We start from the raw sequence: 11,794 nt of genomic DNA on the forward strand, positions 1-11,794 counted from the left end.
GACAAGCATGGTCAAATAATAATCAGGAAAATCTCAGTTGGCTTTTCATAGCCGATCATTAAGAGTTGAAAACAGCAGGTCTGGGACAGTGGCGGTTCCATAACCGCAGGCAGAACAGTTATTATGCTAATTAGATTTCCATGGGGGAGCGAATGTTGACTCCAGGGTTTAATTGACTTTGTACTCACAAACGATTGATTGTTGCTAGGACTACCGTGTGAACATCTTCCTGCGTCAGCGGTGGAACGACCCGAGGCTGAAGCTCCGGCCGACTTCAAAGGAGAGCGCTGACGTGGACCCCAAGATATTCCAGTGTCTGTGGAAACCAGACCTGTTCTTCGCCAACGAGAAACATGCCAACTTCCATGACGTCACGCAAGACAACATCCTGTTATTTATCTTCAGGAATGGAGACATTCTCATCAGCATGAGGTCTGTCTGTCTGCCTGCCTGCCTGTCTGTCTGTCTGTCTGTCTGTCTGTCTGTCTGTCTGTCTGTCTGTCTGTCTGTCTGTCTGTCTGTCTGTCTGTCTGTCTGTCTGTCTGTCTGTCTGCCTGCCTGCCTGCCTGCCTGCCTGTCTGTCTGTCTGTCTGTCTGTCTGTCTGCCTGTCTGCCTGTCTGCCTGTCTGCCTGTCTGCCTGTCTGTCTGTCTGCTAGTGATGGGCAGTTTGACTCTTTTAACTGACTGAGATCTTATCAACTCGTCCAGTCAATATTTAGACTGATTTTGTTAATTTGATTCAGTAATGCCCAGAGCAGAACCCCCTACCGGCAAACGATGAACTAAAAACTCTTAGTCTTATGGGGGCTTATGTCATTTGTGACTTAGACTTGTGTGCTTCCAACATTATACATTTGTGATTGCTAGGCATACAAATACAATTATTTATTTATAGCTTTGAAACGAGGTCTAGATGCGGCCAGACTTGTTTATGAACGACTCTTGGTGGAATACTTGATTGTCACGAGGAAGATAAGCACAATATTGTTCGAACTGCAGTAGTCCCCCAAACGTTTCGAGTGTTGAGCAGAGACATACTTGATTGTCGCGAGGAAGATAAGCACAATATTGTTCGAACTGCAGTAGTCCCCCAAACGTTTCGAGTGTTGAGAAGAGACATACTTGATTGCTGCGAGGAAGATGAGCACAATATCATTCGAACTGCAGTAGTCCCCCAAACGTTTTGAGTTTGAGTGTTGAGCAGAGGCATGTGTTGGTTCTACAAAGCTGTGTCCATTGATAACATTCAATAATCAATGAATTGCACTAACTCTTACATTAGGTTATCAATTCAAAACATGTATTTTTCTTCTCCATGCAATTATCTATTTTTCTGCACGCACATGATAGACAGCTAGTGGTTCGAGCAATGAAGGACTAAAATGACTGAGTGACTTGGAAAAACGAATCAGGACTCTCAAGTCAGTAAAAATAGTAATTTAAAAAGAACGAATAGTTCGCAAACTGCACATCACTACCGCCTGCCTGCCTGTCTGACTGTCTGCCTGCCTGCCTGCCTGTCTGACTGTCTGCCTGCCTGCCTGCCTGCCTGCCTGCCTTTCTGCTTGTCTCCCTGGCTGCCTTTCTGCCTGTCTGGTTGTCTGGCTGCCTGCCTGCCTTTCTGTCTGTCTGTCTGCCAGGGTAGGTGCCTATGTGTGCCCAGTGATTGTCTGTTGTGTGTTCAGGTTGTCAGTGACTGTCCTGTTGTGTGGTTCAGGTTGTCAGTGACTGTCTGTTGTGTGTTCAGGTTGTCAGTGATTGTCTGGTGTGTGTTCAGGTTGTCAGTGACTGTCTGTTGTGTGTTCAGGTTGTCAGTGACTGTCTGTTGTGTGTTCAGGTTGTCAGTGACTGTTTGTTGTGTGTTCAGGTTGTCAGTGACTGTCTGTTGTGTGTTCAGGTTGTCAGTGACTGTCTGTTGTGTGTTCAGGTTGTCAGTGACTGTCTGTTGTGTGTTCAGGTTGTCAGTGACTGTCTGTTGTGTGTGTTCAGGTTGTCAGTGATTGTCTGCTGTGTGTTCAGGTTGTCAGTGTTATTGTCTGTTGTGTGTTCAGGTTGTCAGTGACTGTCTGTTGTGTGTTCAGGTTGTCAGTGACCCTGTCCTGCCCTCTGGACCTCACTCTGTTCCCCATGGACACACAGCTCTGCAAGATGCAACTGGAGAGCTGTACGTAGAACCTCTCTCTAACACACAGAGACACAATATTCATATACACTGAGTGTACAAAACATTAAGAACAGCTGCTGTTTCCATGACAACATAGACTGACCAGGTGCATCCAGGTGAAAGCTATCATCCCTTATTGATGTCACTTGTTAAATCCACTTCTATCAGTGTAGATGAAGGGGAGGAGACAGGTTAATGAAGGATTTTTAAGCCTTGGGACAATTGAAACATGGATTGTGTATGTGTGCCGTTCAGAGGGTGAATGGCCAAAACCAAATATTTAAGTGCCTTTGAACAGGGGATGGTTGTAGATGCCAGACGCACCGGTTTGTGTCAAGAACTGCAAAGCTGCTGGGTTTTTCACGCTCAACAGTTTCCTGTGTGTATCAAGAATGGTCCACCACCCAAAGGACATTCTGCCAACTTGACACAACTGTGGGAAGCGTTGGAGTCAACATGGGCCACCATCCCTCGTGGAACGCTTTCGACACTTTGTAGAGTCCATGCCCTGACGAATTGAGGCTGTTCTGAGGGCAAAAGGGTGAAGGTGCAACTCAATATTAGGTAAGGCTTTCTTAATGTCTTGTACACTCAGTGTATACAGAGATCCACACTCTATATATATCACAGGAGGTTGGAGTCACCTTAATTGGGGAGAACGGGCTCGTGGTAATGACTGGAGCGGAATCAGTGGAATGGTATCAAATACATCAAACACATTGGTTTCCAGGGTTTCCAGGTGTTTTTATATAGTGTTGTTATTGTAGTTGGCTTCACCACCAGGGATATATATTTATATAGTGTTGTTATTGTAGTTGGTTACACCACCAGTGATATATATTTATATAGTGTTGTTATTGTAGTTGGCTGCACCACCACTGATATATATTTATATAGTGTTGTTATTGTAGTTGCTGCACCACCAGTGATATATATTTATTATAGTGTTGTTATTGTGTTGGCACCACCAGTGATATATATTTATATAGTGTTGTTATTGTAGTTGGCTCACCACAGTGATATATATTTATATAGTGTTGTTTTGTAGTTGGGCTACACCACACGGCGATTATAGTATTCTATATAGTGTTGTTATTGTAGTTGGCTGCACCACCAGTGATATATATTTATATAGTGTTGTTATTGTAGTTGACTGCACCACCAGTGATATACATTTTTGGTTGGGAATCATTAATGGACAGCAATGGTCAAACCTTGTCTCTGAGTTAAGTATTCAACCCCTTTGTTATGGCAAGCCTAAATCATTTTGGGAGGGGTGAGAGTAACCAATGTGAAATGGCTAGCTAGTTAGCAGTGGTGCGTGCTAATAGCTTTTCAATCGGTGACGTCACTCGCTCTGAGACCTTGAAGAAGTTGTTCCCCTTGCTCTGCAAGGGCCGTGGCTTTTGTGGAGCGATGGGTAACGATGCTTCGTGGGTGTCAGTAGTCGATCTGTGTAGAGAGTCCCTGGTTCGAGCAAGGAGAGGAACTGAAGCTAAACTGTTACACTGAGTCTCCCTGCCTGATTGGCTGAAACATTCCATGGTCTCTCTTAGCAGGAGGTCACGCAGCCCCTGGAGGAGAGACTCTTTCCTTAGGGAATTGAATATTGTTCCGTTATTGATGGCTACATCGTTTGTCCAACCGGGAAAGGTGGGTCATTGTTCAGGGCATAATGTTCCCTACATAATGATACAAAACATGACATGTTCTCCTTGAAATACAGAGGAGTACAATATTCACAACGGGGAGAATGCACAATATCATTTCAAATGTCTACAGCACACAATGATCACAGCATGCATCAGTGCACTTCTTGCCTCACAGCCTTATGTAATGATTTCTCCCAAACAGCAGGGTTTTTGGTGTCCTTTTAGAGCAGGGCGAGCCATTTGGCGGGCCCCTGCTGTTACGGTGCCATCCTGTCCTGGACAGAATGTTTGAAGTGGATGTTCTGCCGTTTAATGGCCCTCTGGAGCGTTTTGTTGTGATCTGGAGTAGGTTGGGAAAGGGGGAGTGGCTGGGTTGTGTCATGTCTTTTCATCTCTACTGTTGTCATGCCGATGGGCGAGTAGATCTGTATTGGTATGGTCTTCCAACTGCAAGGCCTTTGGAATTGGCCTGGTCTTTCGTCAGCACCACATCCATACATTGGCATAAACATTTGTGTAATTGTCCCACTGAAAAATATGACTTTATCCCAGTAAGCGGTTTTCAGACGACTACGGTGGTTTGTCCTCTAACTTCTTACCTCGGCTCCTTTCATATTTCTGATAACTCCCCTGATGACAAGCATACCCACAACTCCCCAGTCCCTGATGACAAGCATACCCATAACTCCCCAGTCCCTGATGACAAGCATACCCATAACTCCCAGTTCCCTGATGACAAGCATACCCATAACTCCCCAGTCCCTGATGACAAGCATACCCACAACTCCCCAGTCCCTTGATGACAGCAATACCCACAACTCCCCAGTCCCTGATGACAAGCATACCCATCAACCACTCCAGTCCCTGATGACAAGCATACCCATAACTCCCGACAGAATTTCTCCTGATGACAAGCATACCCATAACTCCCAGTCCCTGATGACAAGCATACCCACAACTCCCCAGTCCCTGATGACAAGCATACCCAACAACTCCCAGTCCCCGATGACAAGCATACCCATAACTCCCCAGTCCTGATGACAAGCATACCCATAACTCCCCAGTCCCTGATGACAAGCATACCCATAAACTCCCCTGATGACAAGCATACCCACAACTCCCCAGTCTACGATGACAAGCATACCATAACTCCCCAGTCTACGATGACAAGCATACCATAACTCCCCAGTCTATGATGACAAGCATACCCATAACTCCCAGTCCCTGATGACAAGCATACCATAACTCCCCAGTCCCGATGACAAGCATACCACAACCCCCAGTCCCTTGATGACAAGCATACCCATAACTCCCAGTCTACGATGACAAGCATACCCATAACTCCCCAGTCCCTGATGACAAGGCCATACCCATAACTCCCCAGTCCCTGATGACAAGCATACCCATAACTCCCCAGTCCCTGATGACAAGCATACCCATAACTCCCCAGTCCCCGATGACAAGCATACCCATAACTCCCCAGTCCCTGATGACAAGCATACCCATAATATAATGCTGCCACCACAATACTAATAACATATTTATGCCAAAGACACACCAGAATGGCTTTCCAATAGGTGTTGAGTGTTCCTGGGTGGTCCAGTCTCAGTCCTGACTTAAATTTGCTTGAAAATCAGAGACAAGGTTTGAATAATGCTATCCAATCCATGTCTCAGATGTCTCAAGGTTTATAAACCCTTCTTTAACCTGTCTCCTCTCCTTCATCTACACTGATTGAAGTGGATTTAAGAGGTAACATCAATAATGGATCATAGCTTTCACCTGGATTCTTCTGGTCAGTCTATGTTGTTGAAAGAGCAGGTGTTCCTAATGTTTTGTGCACTCAGTGTGTGTGTGTATCTACTGTACCGGTCAAAAGTTTGGACACACCTACTCATTCCAGGGTTTTTCTTTATTTTTACTATTTTATACATTGTAGATTAATAGGGAAGACATCAACACTATGAAATAACACATATGGAATCATGTAGTAACCAAAAAAATGCTAAACAAATCTAAATATATTTTATATTTGAGATTCTTCAAAGTAGCCACCCTTTGCCCTTTGCCAGGGGTGAACAGGCAATGACTCGAGTGGTTGTTGTCCTTGATGATCTTTTTGGCCTTCCTGTGACATTGGGTGCTGTAGGTGTCCTGGAGGGCAGGTAGTTTGACCTCGGTGATGCGTTGTGCAGACTGCACCACCCTCTGGAGAGCCCTGCGGTTGTGGGCGGTGCAGTTGCCGTACCAGGCAGTGATGCAGCCTGACAGGATGCTCTTGATTGTGCATCTGTAAAAATTTGAGGGTTTTAGGTGACAAGACACATTTCTTCAGCCTCCTGAGGTTGAAGAGGCACTGTTGCGCTTTCTTCGCCACACTGTCTGTGTGGGTGGACCATTTCAGTTAGTCCATGATGTGTACGCCAAGGAACTTAAAACCTTCACATGCTGACTGCAGAAATGTCCACCAGAACAGTTGCCAGAGTATCGAATGCTAATTTCTCTACCATAACCCGCTTACAATGTCGTTTAGGAGAAATTGGCAGTACACTATATGTTCAAAAGTACATCCCTTCAATTTAGTGGATTCGTCTATTTCAGCCACACCCGTTGCTGACAGGTTTATAAAATCAAGCACACAGCCATGCAATCTCCATAGAAAAACATTGACAGTAAAATGGCCTTACTGAAGAGCTCAGTGACTTTCAACGTGGCACCGTCATAGGATGCCACCTTTCCAACAAGTCAGTTTGGCAAATTTCTGTGAAGTGGGAACATCTAGGAGCAACCACGGCTCAGCCGCGAAGTGGTAGACCACACAAGCTCATAGAACGGGACCGCTGAGTGCTGAAGCACATAGCACTTAAATATCATCTGTCCTCAGTTGCAACACTCACTACCGAGTTCCACGCTGCCTCAAGAAGCAATGTCAGCACAATAACTGTTCGTCTGTATATGAAGTGGGTTTCCATTGCCGAGCAGCCGCACACAGGCCTAAGATCACCAAGCGCAATGTAAAGCTCGCCGCCATTGGACTCTGGAGCAGCGCAAACACGTTCTCTGGAATGATGAATCCCTCTTTTTCCATCTGGCAGTCCGACAAATCTGGGTTTGGCGGATGCCAGGAGGATGCTATCTGCCCCAATGTATATTGCCAACTAAAGTTTGGTGGAGGAGGAATAATGTTCTGGGGCGGTTTTTCATGGTTCGGGCCCCTTATTTCCGGTGAAGGGAAATCTTAATGCTACAGCATGACAATGCCCCCGTGCACAAAGCGAGGTCCATACAGTCATCAATCAAATGTATTTAAAAAGCCCTTTTTACATCAGCAGATGTCACAAAGTGCTTAAACAGAAACCCAGCCTAAAACACCAAACAGCCAGCAATGCAGGAGTAGAAGCACGGTGGCAACTCCCTAGAAAGGCAGGAACCTAAGAAGAAACTTAGAGAGGAACCAGGCTCTGAGGGGTGGCCAGTCCTCTTCTCTGTACTGCATGGATATTATAAGAGTGTATGGTCATTAAGGCCAGATTGTTTTTTAAGATGTTCAAACATTCGTAGGTGACCAGCAGGGTTAGAGAATAATCAGTGGTTGTAGAGGGTGCAACAGGTCAGCACATCAGGAGTAAATGTCAGTTGGCTTTTCAAAGCCGAGCATTGAGGTCAAGACAGTATTTTTTTGTATTATTTCTCCTTTATTTAACCAGGTAAGCTAGTTGAGAACAAGTTCTCATTTACAACTGAGACCTGGCCAAGATAAAGCAAAGCAGTGTGACACAAACAGCAACAGAGTCACACATGGAATAATCAAGCGTACAGTCAATTACATAATAGTAGAAAAAAAAGAATGTCTATACATGTGTTTGCAAATGTCGTGAGGAGGTAAGGCAATAAATAGGCCATAGTAGCGAAGTAATTACAATTTAGCAAATTTACACTGGAGTGATAGATGAGCAGATGATGATGTGCAAGTAGAAATACTGGTGTGCAAAAGAGCAGCAAAGTAAATAAAAACAGTATGGGGATGAGGTAGGTAGATTGGGTGGGCTATTTATAGATGGACTATGTACAGCTGCAGTGATCGGTTAGCTGCTCAGATAGCTGATGTTTAAAGTTAGTGAGGGAAATATAAGTCTCCATCCAGCTTCAGCGATTTTTGCAATTCGTTCCAGTCATTGGCATCAGAGAACTGGAAGGAAAGGCGGCCAAAGCAGGTGTTGGCTTTGGAGATGACCAGTGAGATATACCTGCTGGAGCGCATGCTACCGGTGGGTGTTGCTATCGTGACCAGTGAACTGAGATAAGGCGGTTAACCTAGCATAGACTTATAGATGACCTGGAGCCAATCGGTTTGTATCGATGGCCAGCCGACAGAGCATACAGGTCGCAGTGGTGGGTGGTATAAGGCGCTTTGGTAACAAAACGGATGGCACTGTGATAGACTACATCCAATTTGCTGAGTAGAGTATTGGAAGCTATTTTCTAGATGACATCGCCGAAGTCGAGGATCGGTAGGATAGTCAGTTTTACTAGGGTAAGTTTGGCGGCGTGAGTGAAGGAGGCTTTGTTGCGAAATAGAAAGCCGATTCTAGATTTGATTTTGGATTGGAGATGTTTGCTATGAGTCTAGAAGAAGAGTTTACAGTCTAGCCAGACACCTAGGTATTTGTAGTTGTCCACGTATTTTAGGTCAGAACCGTCCAGAGTAGTGATGCTAGTCGGGCGGGCGGGTGCGGGCAGCGAACGGTTGAAAAGCATGCATTAGGTTTTAATAGCCACAGAAGGAGTGTTGTATGGCATTGAAGCTCGTTTGGAGGTTAGTTAACCTCTCTGGGATATGTGGAACGCTAGCCCAAGGGGGCGCAAGACCGGACAGAAAGATCACATCAGTGACTCAACCCACTCAAATCGAGCACATCAAAGCCTGACACAATGTGACGCACCCCTCCTAGGGACGGCATGGAAGAGCACTAGTAAGCCAGTGACTCAGCCCACGTAATAGGGTCAGAGGCAGAGGCAGAGAATCACAGTGGAGAGAGGGGAGCCGACCAGGCAGAGACAGCAAGGGCGGTTCGTCCTTCCAGTGCATTGTTGTTCACCTTCGCACCCCTGGCCCAGACTGCACTCATAGGACCTACTGAAGAGATGATTGTTCAGTAAAGACTTTAAGGTCAAGACCAAGTCTGCGTCTCTCACATGGATAGGCAGACCATTCCATAAAAATGTAGCTCTATAGTAGAAAGCCCTGCCTCCAGCTGTTTGCTTAGAAATTCTAGGGACAATAAGGAGTCCTGCATCTTGTGACCGTAGCGTACGTGTTGGTATGTAAAGCAGGACCAAATTGGAGAGATAGGTAGGAACAAATCCATGTAATGCTTTGTAGGTTAGAAGTAAAACCTTGAAATCAGCCCTATCCTTAACAGGAAATCAGTGTAGAGGCTAGCACTGGAGTAATATGATCTAGTCCAGATTCAAGCAGCCGTATTTAGCACTAACTGAAGTTTATTTAGTGCTTTATCTGGGTAGCCAGAGAGTAGAGCATGGCAGTAGTCTAATCTAGAAGTGACAAAAGCATGGATTAGCTTTTCTGCATCATTATTGGACAAAAAGTCTCAGACTTTTGCAATGTTACGAAGATGGAAAAACTGCCCTTGAAACAGTCTTGATATGTTCGTCAAAAGAGAGATCAGGGTCCAGAGTAACACCGAGGTCCTTCAGTTTTATTTGAGACGACTGTACCACCATCAAGATTAATTGTCAGATCCAACAGCAGATCTCTTTGTTTCTTGGGACCTAGAACTAGCATCTCTGGTTTGTCTGAGTTCAAAAGTAGAACATTTGTTGCAATCCACTTCCTTATGTCTGAAACACAAGCTTCCAGGGACGGCAATTTTGGCGCTTCACCATGTTCATTGAAATGTACAGCTGTGTGTCGTCCACATAGCAGTGAAAGTTAACATTGTGTTTCTGAATGACATCACCAGAGGCAGAATATATATAGTGAAAACAGTAGTGGTCCTAAAACAGAACCTTGAGGAACACCGAAACGCACAGTTGATTTGTCAGATGACTGTAATCTTTCCAACGGATACAATCTAAACCAGAACTTGTTTGTTTACCAATTAGGATTTGTTGATCAATGGTGTCAAAAGCAGCACTAAGGTCAGATGCAAAGCCTTGGTCTGACGCCATTAAAAGGTAATTTACCACCTTCACGAGTGCAGTCTAGACTGAAGCATTTCGTTATTATTTGTCTTCAGGAAGGCAGTAAGTTGCTGCACAATAGCTTTTTCAAAAAAATTTGATATAGGCCGATCATTTTTTACATTTTCTCAGGTCAAGGTTTGGCTTTTTCAAGAGAAGCTTTATTACTGCCACTTTTAGTGAGTTTGGTACACATCTGGAGGATAGGGAGCTGTTTATTATGTTCAACATAGGAGGGCCAAGCACAGGAGGGAGCTCTTTCAGTAGTTTAGTTGGAATCGGGTCCAGTATGCAGCTGGAAGGTTTAAAGACCACTACTATTTTCGTAAATATGTGAAGAGATGCAGGATTTCAAAACTTGAGTGTCTCCATTGATCCTAGGTCCTGGCAGTTCTGTTCCAGGACAACTGAGCTTTGGAAAAATAAGCAGATTGAAAGAGGAGTCCGTAATCTTCTTTCTAATGATTATGATATTTTTGTCGAAGAAGTTCATGAATTTATCACAACTGAAGTGAAATCAGTTGCTTTTTTTGTTGTTGATACTTTTCATTATCAAAAATAAATGTTGGATTGTTCTGATTCTCCTAAATTATGTTGGAAAAATAGGTTGATCGAGCCACATTGAGGGCTCTTTGATATTGCACGGTACTGTCTTCCCAAGCTAGTCGGACGACTTCCAGTTTGGTGGAGTGCTATTTCCTTTCCAATTTCCTGGAAGCTTCAGGGCTTGGGTATTTTCTGTATAGCAGGGAGCTAATTTCTGGTGACAAATGTTTTACATTTTCATGGGTGTGACTGCATCTAGGGTTACGCAAGGTTACATTTAGATACTCAGGTGGTTAACAGATTTTTGTACTCCGACATCCTTGGGTAGGTGGAGGGAGTCTGGAAGGGCATCTAGGAATCTGTGGGTTGTCTGATAATTTATAGCACGGCTTTTGATAATCCTTGGTTGGGGTCTGAGTAGATTATTTGTTGCGATTGCAAAAGTAATAAAATGGTGGTCCGATAGTCCAGGATTATGAGGAAAAACATTTTTTCTAGATCCACAATATTTATGGGACAAAATTAGATCAAGGGGATGACTGTGGCAATGCATAGGTCCGGAGACATGTTGGACAAAACCCACTGAATCGATGATGGCTCCGAAAAGCCTTTTGGAGCGGATCTGTGGACATTTCAATGTTAATATTGAAGTCACCAAAAAATTTGAATATTATCTGCCATGACTACAAATTCCAATAGGAATTCAGGGAACTCAGTGAGGCTGTATACAGCCCAGGAGGCCTGTTGTAACGAAGACGCAGGGTGTCAGGAAGCAGGTGCAGTTGGTGAGTTTAATATGAACATGTAGAGAATACAAAATAAGAGGCGCGTCTGGACATGATAACAAAGCCAATACTGCCTGATGAGTAATGCTGAAGAGTGCTAGATAAATCAAATCAAATGTATTTATATAGCCCTTCTTACATCAGCTAATATCTCAAAGTGCTGTACAGAAACCCAGCCTAAAACCCCAAACAGCAAGCAATGCAGGTGTAGAAGCAAAGGGGAAGTAATCAGGGTAGTGATGAAGTCCAGGTGAAATGATGGGGCGCAGCTGTGTGTAATGAGGGTTGCCAGCTGTGTGTAATGAGGGTTGCCAGGTTGTGCGTAATGATGGGTTGCCAGGACTGGTGGTTAATAAGCCAACAATGTTGAGCGCCAGAGTGGGAGTAGACGTGATACCTGTAAACAATAGCTTTAAAAAGTGATTTAGTAGACTGCTTAGAT

The 11,794-nt window shown here is 44.5% G+C and overlaps 1 protein-coding gene across 1 annotated transcript in view; it reads left to right on the forward strand.

The window, feature by feature from the left end:
- Positions 1-208: 208 nt before the first annotated feature.
- Positions 209-11,794, forward strand: part of LOC139026523 (glycine receptor subunit beta-like) — a gene marked incomplete at its 5' end in the record, with an annotated part of 27,833 nt that continues 16,247 nt past the window's right edge. The window contains 3 exons of the mRNA XM_070441858.1: positions 209-432; positions 2,083-2,165; positions 4,478-4,608. Coding sequence (XP_070297959.1) covers positions 209-432; positions 2,083-2,165; positions 4,478-4,608 — 438 coding nt within the window. The remainder of the gene's footprint in view (positions 433-2,082; positions 2,166-4,477; positions 4,609-11,794) is intronic.

This window comes from Salvelinus sp. IW2-2015, unplaced genomic scaffold (assembly GCF_002910315.2).
Source record: "Salvelinus sp. IW2-2015 unplaced genomic scaffold, ASM291031v2 Un_scaffold5009, whole genome shotgun sequence".
NCBI lineage: Eukaryota > Metazoa > Chordata > Actinopteri > Salmoniformes > Salmonidae > Salvelinus > Salvelinus sp. IW2-2015.